At 35.4% G+C, this 18,851-nt stretch overlaps 1 protein-coding gene across 4 annotated transcripts in view; it reads left to right on the top strand.

Moving 5' to 3' along the window:
• The window catches only part of CADPS2 (calcium dependent secretion activator 2), a 284,442-nt gene that overhangs the window by 204,788 nt on the left and 60,803 nt on the right, over window positions 1-18,851 (top strand). For 3 of the 4 annotated variants that reach the window (XM_058806125.1, XM_058806124.1, XM_058806123.1), the window contains exons 14-16: window positions 95-196; window positions 4,287-4,350; window positions 6,425-6,548. In XM_058806125.1, the coding sequence (XP_058662108.1) occupies window positions 95-196; window positions 4,287-4,350; window positions 6,425-6,548 (290 nt within the window). Of the gene's footprint in view, window positions 1-94; window positions 197-4,286; window positions 4,351-6,424; window positions 6,549-9,013; window positions 9,035-18,851 lie in introns of all 4 variants that reach the window. The other variant, XM_058806122.1, reaches the window with a different exon arrangement.

Below are 18,851 nucleotides of genomic sequence, written 5' to 3'. Positions count from 1 at the left end.
CACATTAAATGAAAACTTTAGAATTAAAGATCATTGTCCACAGACAAATCAGCATGAAGGGATATCAATGATTATTAAACATTTCATATTACAGGCCAGATGGAATTGGAACGGTATCTGTGGAAGAGAAAGAAAGGTTTGAGGAAATTAAGGAGAGACTCTCCTCCCTTTTGGAAAACCAAATAAGCCATTTCAGGTGAGTGTATAATTTATTCAATGAATACTACATTTTTTCTGGAAGAGTTTTCTCATGGTGTTTAATTATGGTCTTGAATGAGTGGAGTGAAAATAAAATGGTCTGCTTACAAAGGAATAGCTTAAATATTGAATGATTTATTTACACAAGCAGTTGTACTTGAAATTTGTTTGTGTAATATGTGAGTTTATAGATGCGATAGAAAAGATTATGCAATAATACAGGCCTTGATTTTGTGGATTTTTTCAAAATTCAAGCTTTGTGTAACTCTAACCAAGAAAATTGTCTGAATGAAAGTGACTGTGCCATAACTATTTCTGAATTACTATGGATCAAGAAAATCATAGGAGTAGAGAACATCTTTAATAGATGGCAGCTAAAACTTTTCTTGCTGTCTAATGTAATTTTCTTAGTTTCATGATATACTTGTCTTTCTAAAGTTAAGGTTCATCATGCTCAATGAGGAGTTTGTCATATTAAGGACTGTCAATACCAGCAGAAGATGTTTAGAGAAGGGGTATGAGAAACAGAGGAAACATGGGATTTCCTGCTGTTTTGCAGCAATTGATGGTTTATGAAACTTAGTATAAAAATTGCAGATAGACCACCAAACCTGTTACTTTGTCACACTAAGCTAACCTATCTGCCACTATTCTGTCAATCTGATTCTTTTAGACTGTATGTATAGATTTTTTTTTGCCTCTGTATCACATCATAAGAACCAGTTCCACAGTTTAAATAGTTCTTTGTGAATCAGAACTTTTGTTTGTCAGAGTTGACTGTGAGTTTCTTGAATGCCTCTCTGGTCTGATGAGGTAAATATCTGGTATTCAGTGTCATCGTCGGTCATTGGGGATTTTTTTGAGCATAGAGGACATAGCAGCCTTCACTTGGGACTTCATATGCATATTAAACTAAAAAGAGCTAGAGCTCTCCTTGGAGAGTATTCCTTTCAGGGAAAAACAACAGTCTTTCCTTTCCTCTTTCCTCCCTTCCAAGGGAGCAAAAGCTCTTGCAGGAGAAATGATACAAAGTGCTCCCTAACTTCAGGCCTTCACATGCATGAGACTAATTAGAAAATGTGTAATAAAGTCTAAATGATCTTTTGAGTTGGAACAAATAAACATCCCCATTATGTCTGCTGACCTACGCATTAGAGTTACATTGATGAGCTTGGGCTGCAACAGAGACCATAGAACATTTCTGCCTCAGTCTTGGTGGATTTTGAGCAAATTTAAACAGTATTAGAAATTCCTCCTTGAGAGCAGTTAAATGTGTCATTCAAATATGAATGACTTCATCCTTCAGAGGACTGTAAGGTTTGCCTTAAAATCCTGTTTGATCAATACAGACAAACTGTGCTCTGCCAGGTGAGGAGTAATTGCTATTTCTTACTGTGAACAAATATTAGAAATAAAATAAAATAAAAGGTGAACTGTCTGGATTTAAACGAGGATAGTGGCATAATACTGAAGGAAAGAAAAAAGATAGTGCTTTAGAATCTGAATTTATAAAGCTTATAAAGTCACAATATAGGACATCCTGACAAAGCATTGGTAGTAATATTTTAAATAAAACCTTGACTCAAGACATGTATAATGGTCCCCTCCATCAATTAACAAAGAATAACCTTGGCTGTCAGATTGCTTTCTTAGGAAAATGTGGTATTAAAACAACTCCATATTTCAGTCCTTCAAAATTGTTATGATAACTGTGAAATGCAAAATATTTGGGAAAATACATTAAGCAGTGAGGATTTATGAAGAGTATACACTGAATTTCTCTCTTTGGCCTTACTGTCCTTGAATGCCCTGTATTCCTTGTCATTAGATGATCCCACCATCTCCCAGGCTGGTTTCTTGCTTCCACTGTCCTTTCTGCTGGCAGTTTGGGCACCCATGCGCTTTGTTTGTTACATTTCCTAGAATGTTTCAGAGACTTTCATGCCCTCCATTTCACATAAGTTTTATTATTTTTAAATGCCAGATTCTCTATGGTAAGCCCTTTATCTTCCTCATGGAATCACAGAGAGGGTGTCAGATTGTTTGTTACTACTTTGGGTTCTTAATTGTGGCGTGCATTTGGGTCCTACTTTTTTGAATTTTACCTCAGGCTGCTTGAAGGTTTCTTGCTTTTTTTGATTGTATCTTTTGCTTTTGTTTTTCAAGTTCTTCATTTGTTTCATAGATCCCATTCTTGCAGTTGTAGATACATGTACTAAATGTACATGTACTGAATTTTCTGGCCTGTTCTCTTTTGCTACATTATTAAATTGTATTGTCTTGTGATTATTACTACGGAGCACCTCTTCTGTTCTGCACCTCTCAAACTATGTTCTCTTCACATTTGAGACTGAATCAAGAATAAGATTTTTTTTGTGGCTAAATTAGCTGTTCAAGAAAGCAATTCAAACCTGTGTCCCAAAATATTGTCATTATACCTTGTCCTAATAAGATATCAGTCAAGTGTATATGTCTAGAGCTGAAATTTTGAATTTGCAGCTCCTCTAATCTCACTTAACATTTTGTAATCTCACTGATCATTATAACTAGCAGATGAGTGGTACACTTTCAAGGATCATCAGCATTTTTTTTCCTCTGGAATATGTTGATACTTATTCTAAGCTTTGCCCTCTCTTCATAGCTTATTGTTGTGTGCACTGGTCAGCTGTCATGGGCTGTTTAATTGAAGAGTGCATGTCTCTTCCTGCCTTTTCAGAGCAGCTCTGAACCTTTGCTGTGTCCATTTAAGTGACTAGGTCACACCCATCTGGAAAAGATGCTCTCCCTTGCCTGCCAACTGACCTGCACCTCCCAGTTCTAATATCCCTCCATGGCCTTTTTAATTTTCATTTTCACTGCCATCAGCCTGGTTCCATTTTGATCAACATGCAGTCAGCCCATCCTGTGCTAGTGGCTGTCATCTAAAGTAGTTCTTAAGGCACTTACACCTTTCCTCTCTGTCACCTTCTCTGCCCACTGAGCCTTCTGGTCTCTGCCAGCCTCTCAGGCACCAAATGTGCAAGAGACAATATTTCTGAGAAAGCTATCATGAAGGTCTTGGACTTTAGCCTCTTGCCCTGCTGTGTGAATTTTATCTCTGGAGTCCTTACAGAGATAAAAGTAAATACTGGAATTCTCACTGCAGGAAATCCTGTTTTGACCTCATTTATAGGGCTTTATTTTGGCTGACCAAAATGTAGATATAAAATTCACTGGTCTGAATCCTTTTATCATTAGAAAAGATTTCACTAGTGGAAAACATTAGAATAGGAGGCTACTGTTCTCGGTGAGTAATAATAAGAAAAAAATTAATCTCAGCAAAGCAAAAATCCTTTTTCCAATTGGGGATATCCCAGTAAGATTTTATAGACAGGATTAAGAGAGGTTACAGTTGCCTGAGAATTGTATTCTCATTGACCTGGTATATTGCATCATTCAGCAGACAAAAATAAAAACATAAAGCTATGAATGCAATCACTTTTTAATTTACATGATTTTAGGAGTGGGTATGGTTTAAGTTGTAGCTGATAAAATTTATGATAAGTGCTTTTCCAAGGTATTTTTAATATAATAGAAAAAACGCAGAATATTTGACAACATTGATATCTCTAGAAATTAAAATAGCTGACATTTTATCCTTGTCTTAATCTAATTTTAAAATAAAATATTATATACAGAATGTTGCTTCACAGGTCCAGTAGCAGTCATGGCTACATGAGAAATAGTGCCTCTTTCCAGGAAGATGACAATTAAACTCATCAAAGACCTTTAAATATCCTTCATAGCTGATAATTTGGAAGTGATGCTTTCTGCCTTTTAGGGTTTTTTCTGCACTTAGGCCTAAAATGAAGTGTTGGTGAGCTGATACTGCTGTTATGTGTATGTACTCCATGGTAGACTACTGAAGAGGCTTTCTGTTTTTATTAGTACTTCAGGTATGGGAGTCTTCTGCTAACATAATACAAGTTGTATGTAGATACATCTTAAAGTAAATTCATAAAGCAGCTTTTATAATTCTAATGATTTTATGTTCCTCTTTGTTCCTCTTATTTTTTCTTTTTTTTTTTTTTTATTTTTTACTTTTTAAGATACTGTTTCCCTTTTGGACGTCCTGAAGGAGCTTTAAAAGCCACACTTTCATTACTTGAAAGGGTAAGTTTGAGAGCAAAAGTTCTGCTGATCCTGCATTTTTGTTTTGCATTCAGGTTGCTGAAAGCATACTCATAATTTTACTGCTGGTTATAACTGCTTACTGGAATGATGGTTGGTTTGGTTTTTCTCTCATTGTCTTCCACAGAGGCAAACAGCTGTTTTCTGCAGGAGTTATTTACTGGACTTTCACTTCAAGCCACTGAATTGTAGTCAATGACTCTGGTCCTTTTTTATTAGGACCTTTTTTTATTTAACACTTACCCAGCATTAACCCTAAAGTGGTACAAGTCTACTCTACAGCCCCACACTTCCTGCTGTTTATGCCTTCTATGCTGCTGATATTGCCTATACTCATATGTAATTAAAATCCTTCTCTATAATTTAAATAATATTCAATAAATGCATCATCTGAGTCAATTTAAGAAGCAAAAGCTATACACAGCAAATCTGACATAGGCAGCCATAAATGTCAACTCCTGCCCAGCAAATCTTCTTGTATTGACTGGAAAGGAGAATATCTCATAATGATAAAAGCATCTCAGTCATCTCTGTGGAAAAAGGACTTTAAATTCCAGCAGAGATTCCAAAGGAATTGTATCAGCAGGAGTCTGATGAAGTTATGAATTCGAAAAAGGCTTAGGTCCAGGCTGTGTTGCTTTGCCAAAATTTGTGAGGTTTGATCCTGGAAAATATTAGTTATTCTGCAGTGCAGAACAATTCAGGGATGGAGATTCTCTCTTAGAAAACCTCTGTCATGTTCAGACATGACACATAGGGAGTCTAGGTATATATGTTTAATTCCACTTAGCATCTCAGTGATTGCAGTGCTGTGTAGGTTCCTTTGTGCTTTTTGAAACATCAATTTCTTCTCCCCTTTCCTGCTGTTGCAAATGATAATGGTGCTCTAACTGGTGCTCAAGCAGCACCACTGTCAATTTTGACTGGGAATAAATGTTCTTTCCTACATTTGTGGATGCACAATAGGTTAGAACCATCTTATTTTACTTGTCTTTGAAAAATTTGGGAAAATTCAGACCAAGAACAAAAGGTTTTGAATACTGTAAATTCACTTGTTGATAACTCAGAAGTTATTAATTGAAAAATCAAGTAAACACAGATAGAGGAGTCATATTTGTGTACAGCTATTCTGGAAGCCTGATTTGCAGCAATGTCTTCCTAATAGCATCTCTGTTGCTGAACCTGTTTCTTTTCTACCATGTCCTTCCCTAGACTGCATCTCTCGCTCTCTTCTTTTAGCAGTAACTTTTAGATATATAAGGGTGTATCTTGTCCAGAGATCCACTTGAGAAGCATTTGAAGCATTTTTTTAAGGTTGTGAGTTATCAAAAATGTTATTATTTACATGAAAATGTGATAAAACTATGTTGAGTTTTGTTTACACTTACCTGTTGAAAGTTAATGGAGTGCAGAATTAAATTTTAAATGCAAGTGAATTATCAACATTTTTTTAACACTGTAATCCAGAGTATATTATGCTGCCTTCATATAAAGAGGTATGGATTCTTGGTTCACCTCACTTGCAATAGGTGAGGTAACAACTCACATGTTTTGAAAACATTTATATGGACTGTTCTTCTACTTGTCCATAATAAAATATTCTGCTGGAAGTTCAATGTTTTCCCTTCCCACTATATAGATGACATTTTTTTCACAGCAAGGACGTGTTGAAGTTGAATAACCTTACCCTGTTGAAGAGTCCATGGTACTGCAATGGTGGAAGCTGAGAACCAAGCCAATTTCCATAATCACATCTTTAGTGGTAACCGTGATCCAGCCCATCCACAGAATGCTCTTGTTCTACTGCTTTCAGTATCACCCAAAGACTGATTGGCATGCTGCGAGATGGCAAACAGGAGGGATAAATACTGTACAGGCAGTCAAATCAGGGCTGAACAGAAACCTTCAAAGATGAAGGTCCACCAAGCTGAAATAGTTCCTTTTTGACTTCTGCCTTTAATCATTATCAGATCTGTGGTAACTTTAGTATACTTTTGTCCTTTTCCTGTGGGGTTTGGGTAATTGTAATGAAGTGGTATAATTGTCTCTGACACAGGTTTTAATGAAAGATATTGCCACTCCTATACCAGCAGAAGAGGTGAAGAAAGTGGTTAGAAAATGTCTGGAGAAGGCTGCCTTGATCAATTACACGCGACTTACAGAATATGCCAAAATAGAAGGTTAGTACAGCAATCAACTGCCGAGGTGGCTGTAAAAGCCAACAATGCCCATTAACTGCATATTCAGTGAGCAGCCTTTTCCCTTTCCAGAACAAACCCCTTCCACAGCAAGGGGAAATGTCTCATTAAAATCTCAGCTGGTGAACTGTGGAGCTTTTTCCTATTCATTGCTTTAATATGCCTCCTGGGACCCTGTTTGAATAAAAGACTAGGACTTCCTAATTTAAGTAGCCCTTTGTTCTTACTTTTGAGTTCTTCATAAAATTAAGAGGTTGTTTATGGGTTATTTTTTATTTCTCTAGCTATTTCTAGTGATTAAACTACTGACAGGAAATTCTTTCCTTAACAGCAGTGTCGCTGCCTTGAAATTTGAAAACTCTGTATGGATTCTTTTCTGAAGTATTTATAAGGCAGACAAATAGATAAATGCTATTTATTTTTGCTACTGTGTGATCAGATGTATAACAATAATCTGATCATTAAAACCCTAATTACATACTGATTTAATGAATTAAGGGAACAAAATACTAAGTTTGAAGATAATCAGGAGTTTTTCTGAAAGTTTGGTAAGTTCTATAAAGTATATCATGAAGTTAACTAAAATTCTGCTTTAAAAAATGGCCAGGATGCACAATATCATTTTACTATTTGTAAATCTTATGGAGAACAAAAAGGAAGTCATAATAGTCAAATGCCTTCTCAAGACAAACTTTTATTCTCCATGAAGTACAAAAAGCTAGAGATACTCCTGTCCAAATGTATTCAAGAACAGAAAGCTGTATGCACTGGATTTTTGGAGCTAGAATTATTCTCAGGAAAATATTGTAGGATTAATTCTGGTTTTTTTAAAATGCAAATTTTATGCATATTAATTTTTTAAATAGCATATATTTCTAGCAATACACCAGAAGAAACAGAGCAAGCTTAGGAACAAATTGAAGAAGCCTCAAATATTTAGCAATGTTATAAAGCCAACTTTTTTCCCATTTGTATCTCTGCTCAAATTCTCTGAAAAACATGAGTTAACCGATCTCACAAGTGATTAACAAAAGATCCATCTCATCACTATAGCAACCAGTATTATATCATGGAAGTAACAACATGAAACCATCCTAGTAACCAGTTTATCATAATTAATTATGATATCATGTTGTGTTAAAGAGAAAAAGGATGAATATTAAACCTGTTCTGGAAAATGAAAGCGAAAAAAAGAATGTTTTCCTTAGTTTTTTTATATTTCTGTATTCATAAAGGGAAATGTTAATGTTCTGTATTTAAGTCATGTATCAAACCTGTTGAAACAATGAGTATAAAAATAGAAACATTTTTTATGATTTGAAAAAAAGCTTGTAAAAGATACCTGACACTAAAATGGATTGGAAAGGTTTTTGTCATGATGTAAATAAATCTTTTCCCAAGATTTTTTACTGTATCCTAGAGAATTGTGGGACCTCCCCTGAAGTAGCAAAGTTTGCACTTTAAGATATTCACACTGTTAACACCAAGTAAGCTGGAACAGAACATGAAACTGACTCCCATATTTCGACTTGCAATTTTCTTTTTTGGATTTATTGCCTTTTGGTTGGAACCCAACTAGATTTATTTAAGTAGTTTTACACTCATGTAGATATAAACCCAAAGCACAGCACATCATATATATATATATATGCATATATAAAGAGAAATAGGTGAAGTACTTTTGTGAGAATAAAGTACTGTTGAAAGTGAAGGACTCCAGCATTGTAACATCAGAAAATTCAATGCACTGGATTCAATGGCAATGAGACCTTTATTGATGTCTTTTCATACTCTGGTCATTACAAACATCCTAATTTTTTACCAATATAAATGTAATATTTTTCAGCAATGGGTTTCATTCTGCTCCTTTAGGTTTATAGGAGCATTGTTGTATCTGTGCACTGAAGTTACATTCTTCTCTTGAAAGTAATTTATGTTAGTGTTTGCATTAAATGCTTACTCCTCAAACTGCATACAGGAAGCATAGAGTCCTTATCACTGATGTCCTCAAATGTGGCTGGCACATCTTTTGGAGAATTTTGTCCTTTGACTATTTATTTACTGAATAACATCATATTAGTTGGTCAAAAGGTAAATATTACAAGATAATATCAGCTATAGACCAATAGCAAATACCTAAAACGTAGCGATAAAAAGAAGGTTCTAATACAAATAATATTCTCATATATGTTTCTGAATTCCCATGCACAGTATGGATGCAAGCTCAGTGCCTGAGCTTGAAATAAAGACTATATAGGACTAGTAAATGCAAATATATTACTCAGAAATATGCACCATTTCTCCCTCACATGAAAAATCCCATCACTTGTGTGATGTACTCAAGATGTTAAGAAGCTATTAACTCCTTATGTGGTATTTATTCTTCTCTAATTATATGAGTTTTATTTCTGTAATGATGTTTTTCTTTCCCTATTTTTTTTATTCAGCAACAACGGAAAAGGACCCAGGTGATTACTATTTGTGTGCATGTCTGCATGTATTACCGATGTAGTGTGTTTGTGTCTGTTGTTAATATTTTTCTTGATTTGAACAACACCTATGTACCAGAACATTTTTAAATATTAAAATTAATTTTGGTGTAGTTTAGTCCATGTATGATACTTAATTATGATGTACCTATTTATTAGCAGTTTAGCTTTCTGTTTTGGAATATGATGAAGTTGTATTTTCTGTGAAAGGGGTATAACTAAATGATGCAGAAAAGTTTAATTTTGTTAAATTCAAAAACAGTTTGTGTATTTAGAGAAATGTAATTTCACAGTCCTCTGCAAAAACTCTGTGTTTCAAAAGAGAATTGTTCAATTTATTAATGAAGATATTGCTATGAAAACTAATTTTGTAAAACTGGTTTTACATTTCTCTCATATGGCTTTGTTTAGTGATACATTTCTTTTTCTAGGTATAGCTGAGGGTTACATAGAAGGTAGTTCTTTTTTTTCCCAATTTCATGATGATATGGTGTATCTTCTCCAGTCATACAGGGAGGGGATTTTGAGTTCTTATATCCCAATATTTAAAAGTCATCATACAAAGAGCACAGCTGAAGTAGTATTTGCAGCTGAGTAAAACTGGCTGCATAGAAATATGAGGGATTGTGCATATCTGGACTGTGAAATAGAGCTGTGCACTGCTTTGTCTTACCTGACATACATACCCAAAGATTGATTGTGGTGCATTTTGGGGTTTCACCAACAATATCAAACACAGTTATGGGAAGGGGCATTGAGCTGGTAGTACTCTCATGATGAACCTAATTTTCTGTCTGGAAAGACAGACTGGTGTGATGATAACAAAGTTGCATGAAGGTAGTTCAAAGAGAAGCTCCTTGCCGATGAGGGGCTTTAAAATTACTAGGAAATTATTAAGACTGCTTTTTTTAACAACTGTGTCCATAACTGAAGTAAAAAAAATTCTGCTGATTTCCAAGACTTCCAGTGGTTTTTTTTAAAGCTTTAAATAAATAGAAGGTAAATAGAAGGTCTTTTGGAATTGTTAAAGAAGAGATCGGGCAATGCACTGGTGGAATGGATATTCGAGCCACAGTCAGTCAGGGTGGGCTGGGGGGAGCCCACAATGCTCAGATCATCTGCTGACCCCTCCCATCAACAGGAAAGGTTCCTTAGGCTGGGGACTCCGAGTGCTCTGAAGGTCCTTGAGCAGCTTCTCTGTGCAAGGACAATCTCACAGCATCAAATGCAAAACACCCTAAAAAAACTTTCCCTTCTGCATTAAATACCCAAAGCTAGATAGCACAAATAATCTGTTTAATGCTTTTATGCCTCTAGGTATTAAAGAAAATATCTATTGAAATTAGAAATTCAGAAACAATTAATTGAAGTTAATTGAAAATTATTTGGCAAATTGTAGAGATTTTTTCCTTTCAATTTGGCGCTCCAACACCTCGCCTGTGCACTTTTATACTATATATACACCTTTATGCAATGCACTGACTTTTATACACTATGTATCACCTGAAGTACCAATCTTCTTGTGCCACACGCTTGCCAATTTTTGTTTTTTCTCAGGCTGTTTGTGAGGGAAGCCCAAAACCATTAAGCATCAATGGCATAGTTACAGACACATAAATAAATAAATAAATAAATAAATTGCTGTACCTGTTTTTAAATATTTTACATTAGGTTTCACCACGCTTTGAAAGAAACCATAGCTCTTCTCAACACAGGATAGCAAAGTTGTCCCTTAAGTGACCTGGCAAATAACTAGATTAGAGAATGGATGAGAGGAAAGCCTATCACATATAGTGAGTAAGTTCACTGCCTGAGTTAGCTGAAGCTAGAGGTTTATAGGCTGCATTTATAATTTAGTTGCTTAATTAAATACCAGTTCTGACTAAAAATGCAAATGAAAATTAATCAAAAACTCAAAAAAAAAATGTTGTTTTGAAAGGAGTAAATAGACTGTATCCACTGGAGTTTTGTGAAGCACTGGACATATTTCTCTGATGCAAAAGACAAAGCCACTGAGATGAATCCCAGTACATTTTAGGGCCAAATCCTGCTCCTGTTGTTGTCTCTAGCTGGACTCCTACAGATTTCATAATGAACTTGATGTACAATATGCTTAGCCCTAATACCATATATTGTACTTTTGTGGAAAATGAAAAAAACTATGTCTAGATAACTGTTATTTACCCTTTAACTTGTGCACTATATACTGATAATGAAGCTTGAATTTCAGGAGTGTCCTTGTTAGGTAATACAGAGGTGAATATGCAAATTCTTCTTGTTGTGAGAGCCTTTTCTTGGCAGCGTGGTTGCCAGGTTCCCAGGTCTATTCCCCAAGTGCTCTCATTTTCGCAGTCTCAGCTGAGCAAGTCTCTGAATGTTTTCCCAAAGACAGTGGTTACTTTCTTAATGGCAAACATGGTGGCATAAGCTGCACTTCCATCAAAAATATTTGTTTACTGTCAGGATGACATTTTATTGAGCATCCTTCATCATTGTACTGTTATGAATATAGAATAGATTTTTTTAACAAAAATTACATTTGCCATGAAAATTATATAGGGTTCAGCATGTCATTCTTTATTACATGTACAGCTGAATTTCTCATGGAGTAGCTAATCTGCTCAGTCAGTGTAATTACCATTATGAAGAGAATAGCAGGAAACCTACTATTATAATTTTGAACTATATCTAAGAACTCTTAAATAATGTCCTGGTAGTTTGCAGCAGGGGTTTATAATTTGTCAAGGATATGAATCACAGCATCAATACATGAAAATCTCTTAAGTATGACCCATTTTCATTTCAGCATATGCTGCCTTTGAGATTTCACTACCTGAGAAGACTTTCATTTTGTGTATGGCATGTATTCCTGTCTTATTCAGTATTTAACTTATATTAACTCTTCCTATAGATAATGTTGAACATAAATGGACCTGCCAGATTCTGAAGCCAGAGACAAACAGTATTGTTCATATGCATTTTGCACACTTCGTGTGGAGAGCCTATAGAGATTTGCATGGTCCCATCAGCTGTTTTCTCTCCCTAAAAAAGATGGCCTTCCTTACACAGACTTCTTATTTTTTACTTATATTTAATGAACATCCATACACACAAAGTAATAAAATGCATTATTTGTTCTTTCTCATAAATTAATGGTTTTGCCTCTTAAATTTATTAGAAATCTGAATGGCTGAGGACTAATTAATTCTGCTATTGCTGCTGTTATTGCCTGTGAAAAGACAGAAAGTTACACATAAATGCATTTTTCAGCACAGGGGCATTCCTTTGCTGTGCAGATAGAAAAGGGATTGAAGTGGTAAATGTCTGTAAAGCAAACAGGGCAGTATTTATCATTGTCCATGGATATTAATTTCTGAAGCAATAGACAGATTGTAAACATTTGAATTATAAGTTCAGTTGTCTTTTAACTCACTTAATTTTTTAAATTCTGTAGTAACTCAGAATACTGGGCTCTTTCTGCCAAACAGTTTGAATAAAAGAAATAAGAATAAATTTCATTAAAATTGGAGCAAATAGTTACTCTGAAGTGTACAATTGTTCAAAGACAAATCAGTTGTGATGCCAAAATTTGTTTCTATCAGAAAGACCGCCAAAGGCTGAATAAATGTTAACTCCATACAAGAGAAGGTCAGGAGAAACTCAGAAGTTTGCTGGGGTTTAGGACATCAATCATTAACATACTCATTTACATTCAAGTTTCTAAAGGAAGGATAGTATGTAAATGCCTTCAAGGCTCAGAAGGATCTGTCTGGCTTAAAAAAGAAGAACACTACAAACATTATTGAAGCTGAGAAGGCAAGTGGAGAGAGTCATTGTACATGGAAAGGACTTGATTTAAGCTCTCCATGCATGTTCATTTCACTGAACAAACAGAAGTGGGTTGCACAGCAGCATAGCACCTTCTTGGTCTCTGTTGTGCAACTAAATGGAAATGAGGATATGGGCAAACATCCCTGATTTCAGTTTTGGACCTGTAAAATAATCCCCAGACTGGATCCTGATACTCCTTTGTAAGCATACCCACATCCTCCTTTAACAGTAGGGGCTGAGTCAGCCTTTGTCACTGTGCTTCCCCTTTTCAGTCCCCTGCTTCACCCACAGGAAGGTCATTTCAAGTCCTGTGTTCTGTACAGGTGTATCATCACCTGTACAGTTAAATTAATTCCCAAAATTAAGCATGCCAACCTTATCCTGTCTCCCAAATGAGGGAGGGGTAGTTCCATCCTTCATTAGCATTTCACCATCTCCAGTTCCTCCATGCCCTATGATGCATTTTTAGACAAGAGTTTAGTACTCATGCGGCCCAGGCTTTCATCACCTTGTCTCAGAGTAGCTGCCTGTTCTTCATTTCTATCATTCAGGAGTCTTTCTCTATTAAAATGTGAATTCCATCTTGTTGAGCATTGGTGACAAGAACTGTGCAAAGTCATCCCCATTAGATGCCTTGCACAGTATGAGCAGCGCTCTTATAGCAGAAACATTTTATCTGATATAGAAAGGGTCTGATGTCTGTATCATGCTTGTGTCACACAACCCTTCTGTGAAAAGCTAATTCAACCCAGTCTTACAGTTTTGATCATTTTGAGCTGACATGTTCCCAGTTTATAGGAAATTTTTATTGCTGTTCATGTGTCAAAATATATTGTCCCTTCTTTAACTCTTGAAGGTATTTTCAAATGTTTCTTTCTCCCATTCTTTGAAATTATCAAATTCTTGTTACTGCATCTTTCTATCTCCCATGTTTTACACATCGTCATTGTGCTTCTGATATTTATTCTAAAGTCCCTGGTGAAAATATTAAGGAAGCTAAGATGAATCTTCAAGAAATCTCTCAAGAATCCTTTTCTTGCACTTTCTCAGCACTGCTTATTCCCTTTCACTTGAGGCATCTTCTTTATACCCCACACAGTTTCTTTTTTTAATCCTCACTTTCTTCAGCTTATCTGGTAGTTTTCCCATGAGGCACAGTATCAAATGCTTCATTAAAGTCAGAATAAATAAGATCTACTGAATTTCTTTTATACAAAAATATCTTATCTAAAAATGCACAAGTATAGTTCAATCTATCTTTGCAAATCTGTGTTATATTTTATTTTGTTTTCTGTTCATTTTGTGTTCTCAATTAGTAATTTCTTCACATTTTGTTTCAGTTAATAATTTTAAACATCTCTTTTCCCTTCCTCTTGCCTGCCAGCATTAGATTTTTTGTTTTCATTTTTCAGTAAGGCTCCACAATTTAGAATCTTAAAATATTCTGGGTTTTTTTTAATACTTTTTTCTAAGTCTGCATTTTCAAGCGCCAGTTTTCTCTCCATCTGATAGATGAGTTATTAATCTATCCAGTTCTCTTTATTCATGAAGCCTTGCAGTTTAGCATGTTTGTTATCTCTGAGTTTTATTCTACAGTATCAGGAAGTGCTGAGAATATTAGTTCTTTCCCCCTTTGAAGTGAAATTAGAAGTGAGAAAAAGAAAGAAAATACCAACTGCTTATATCTGTGTCGCCAAAATCAGAATACAAAAAAAATCTTATATTAAATGCTTTGATGATCAGCTGGCAAAGAATGAGATTTTTCTTCCACTTTTGCCTTTTTGAGTTTGTTATTTTTATGCTTTTCAATGAGTCAAGATTCCCTTTAGAAAACAAAACAAAACAAAACCAAAACATGTGATTGCCTCATGAAGGTAATAACATTCAATACTATGATAAATTTTAAAAACCAGTAAATATTGGAACGTGACGCACTTAATAAAATGGTAGGTCATGGAGTAGGAGATGTGTACTCTAACTTTTTACCAATATCACAATCTTGCTGTATTTAGTTAACAATGGTAATTAATTCTAATTTTTCCCCCTAGGATTTAAAATGCTGTTGAAGTCATAGAAAGCAATCATGGAATGACTGGTTTCAGCTTCATAATTAAAGCTAAATTCCACTATTTGTATAAGGCTGGATTTTGTTTCTAATGTGAAAAATATAGAATGTCCTTCCAGATCTACCTCCTTACTTTTTCATGCAGAATTAATTCTGTGAGAAATTGCACAAAAATTTAGCACAGTGAAATCTAAATTATCTGTGGGGTCGATTATACCAGTTTTGGGTTAATTCTTCAGAGTCCGTTCAGGTTTAGTAGCAAACTAGCTTCAAACAAAATTGCAGGTTTCACATGTTAAAAAGACCAAATGAATGGGCCCTGCTGGAGCAGAGTTGGCTCCATAAAGCTCAAATTATGCTGTGTCTGTATTGTCAATTATATTGTGTCTTGCTTTACTGTAAGCCCACTGAGGCTGTGAATTTGGGAGCTTCTCAGCATACTTGCCCTTTTTCCAATGCCTCTGGCTGGAGATGGGCTGGCTTTCCTGAGACACTGGTTCTGGACATGCTTGTTGGAAGAGAAGGGGAAGGATGAAATACGAGGCAGGGAAAACCAGCAAGGGATATGTGCTGTGTCACTGAGGGCGAGACTGGCAGGCCAGAGTCAGGAGTCCCCTTGTTGCATTTTATTCATAACCAAGAAAAAAAATGCCTCTCTAATGAGCAGATTCCTGTGTGCAGCAAATGGCAATGAGAAATTAATCACACATGTTTAACAGCTTACATGCTGGGGAGAAAATGAGAGAGGTGAACTGTGCATTTGTCTTCAAGGATGTCTTCAACTCTCTTGTGGGAAGAACGCTTAAGGTGGGTTTTAGACACACTGATGTTAGGTTTTAGACATCCTGATTGTCTCAGCAAGGAGGACTGGGGAGAAGTTCCCTGACCTGTGAGATGCAGGAGGTGAGGCTGGATGATCTGACAGTCCCCTGTGGCCCGAGGCTCCGCTGGTTCACGAAGCAGTCACTTTTTCATTTCAGCAGTGCTTCACTCAGTTAACTTAGCTCATTTAACAATATTGCTGGGTACCTGTGTGACTCACTGGTAATGCATACTTGAGAAAGCATCCATTATTTGCAAAGCCTCGTTTGCTTTTTCATTTTGGCAGGATGTGAAGCTGGAAACAGATGATTGATGGCTTTTTCTGTTTATTTTCTAAAAGATGTCAAGTAGCATATTTACTGACTTGACTCCTGCTGCAACTTGTTAGTTTGAACAGTGTAAACACATCTTAACAACCTTTAGTAATTGTGGGAAGAAAGACATCATGAATATAATGAAAACTGACAGCACTGATTTCCATTCCTGTAATTCCTTTACGCTTACAAAGACAAGCACAGTATTTGGCTCAGGTGTTTTGGAGGGTCTAAAACTTCCAAATAAGAATTTATTGCTACTCATATTTCATATACACTACTTGCTTGGCTAAAAAAAATTCTTTCTTTATTTCTCAAATTACTTCATAGCCCCTTATATATAGACACATGTAACTGGTGGATATCCATAAGATATATTCCCTAGAATTTGAAAGGTGTTTAGTTACAGAGAAAAATGGCTAGGTGGTGTGGTAACTTACATGTGGAGAAGGAGGCTTTACATGAAGCTTAAGTGAAATATAGGGAAGTCTATATCGTGCAAAAGAAATAGCATGTACTGATTTATTCTGTGAATAAGTAAACAAAAAAAAATTAAGAGGGATTTTCCCAAGAATACAGACTGATACAGATACAGTCCAAGGATACAGACTGAGTACAGTTCTCTGCCACCTTTTCTTAAGAACAGATCTTCTAAGAAGATATTTATTTTTAAATTATTGTGAAAAGCTAGAAATATTAAGGGTAATTTGCATATATTTGGCTAGTAATAAATAGTTTCAGTGTAAACTAGTAAATAGTATGCTGAGTTTTATGGAAACATGGAACTGGAATTGATTCAGTCTAGTATAGCCCACACTTTTAGTCATTCCTGCCATTAAATATCAATTGGAAACCTGCCATACTCAACTCAAAGGTGTATTTACAGTTTTCATACTCTTTTTCCTCCTAAACATGCTAATCCTATTGAAAAATAACTGTTCCTGAGCATTAGTCCCACAATAACTGAAAACTTTAAAATGTCTAGTTTAAATCATTTGTCATGACTTCTATTCTTCTGCCAGCATCATCCCTGATCAAAGGTAGGTCCTGTCCTTCCCTAGTGTTTCCACTTCGGGAACACTGAATTCCTTCATTGCCTGGAATGTGTGCACATTTCTGATCCTCACTTCCATCCTTCATTTTATTAGGTTTATGATGCCTTTCAGACAAACAAAAAAAAAAAAAAAAAAAAAAAAAAAAAAAAAAAAAAAAAAAAAACACCTGATCAAAATCCATCACTTCAGCACAGATGACCAGAACAACTGTATTTCCTTAATGCCTTGTTCAATGTAATTGGTACTTTCCCAAGACCATATTTCTCTTCACTGTGATCTTATCACAGTGGTGGAGCGAGATAATCTCACAGTTAGGTGGTAAATCTCTTTTTCTCCTGCTCTCCCTAGTGATAATGATATCTGTTCAACAGCCATTTTTAGGCCATCTTGAGCTAATTGCAAGTGTGGAATAAGTGAATTTATTCCGGAGCAAAAATGCAACATGAGATTCAACATAATTATTAGAATTACTTTCTTAATAATGTAGAGGAGCCCTTATAGGATAGAAATTCTGAATATTTTACAGCTTATTTAGCTTCATTAGCAGGATATGCAATTATGCATGCAATTATTTTGTTTACTTGGTAAGTGGTGAGGTAATGAAGATCAGGCTGAGTTAGCAATAAAATGAGTTGCTTATGCTGAAATCAGATGTTCCAGTCATGCTCTCTATTAATATCAGTGGTTTATTCCTAAGACTCATCAACATCAGTGACACTGCTAGTGATGTATGTTGTCTGTATGAATTGTACTTGCTATGTGTTCAGGGAGGGGAGGACACTGACCACTAGGAGAAAGAGCAATTTCAGTCCAGGATAAGTGTAGAAACCACTGGTTTAGTCTGAATCCATTAGTAATCTTTATAATATAAAACCTGAATAATAGGCACTTGGCTGATCCTTGCTAATCTCTTTTGATTCAATATGTTTGTTGTTGTATTCATATAATCATTGTACAATATAAGAATTGTAAAGGCAATACAGTACAGTATTAAAAACAGTGATCTTGGCATTATGAATGTATTTTTGTGCCTTGTGTGTGCTTTGTGCTTGACCCATGTTCCTACACTAACTCTTTCTTGAGCTAAATTCTGATTTTAGAAAAAAAAAGTATTTCAACATATCTGGTTATGTGGTCTCTTCTAATAAGATTTGAAAAAATTCTTTGTAGTTGCTTCAATAACTAGTTTTCCTGCTTGGTTTTTGCATGCAAACAACGTGGGGTATTAGTCACTTTGAAGTAGGTGTTTGCTGGAGATTCTAATCCAGTGTTTCTTCAAAATTGCATCAAAGCTCTTTATTTCATTGCTGTAATATGCATTAATGTGTGAGTGCTGGAGAACTGGACAAGGTCACCTGCCTCAAAATGTCTGCAATGTTGCTTTGACTTGCTATAAATGTCAAGTGCTAAAAATATTTATTGCATGCAGATTGATATTCTTACTAAAACCAAGGAGATTATGTGAATTGTTTCATTAATCTGCTAATGGTCTGTGTAATGATGAATGCAAAGTGGGAAGGAAATGTCACAGAATTTTCTGCATATGAAGATGTGTATTCACATGATTTGCTATCCATAAACTTGCACAAAAAATGAGAGAACAGAATTCCTGAAATCCACTTTACCTTATTATCAGCTTTATGAGTTCTCTGCAAACCTGGTGAATGTGACCATACATTTATGCTTAGCAACAAGAACATTTTTAAGCA

Source organism: Ammospiza caudacuta, chromosome 5 (genome assembly GCF_027887145.1).
Source record: "Ammospiza caudacuta isolate bAmmCau1 chromosome 5, bAmmCau1.pri, whole genome shotgun sequence".
Lineage (NCBI taxonomy): Eukaryota > Metazoa > Chordata > Aves > Passeriformes > Passerellidae > Ammospiza > Ammospiza caudacuta.
Note: the sequence above shows the minus strand (reverse complement) of the source record. Positions and strands in the feature narration are given on the sequence as shown.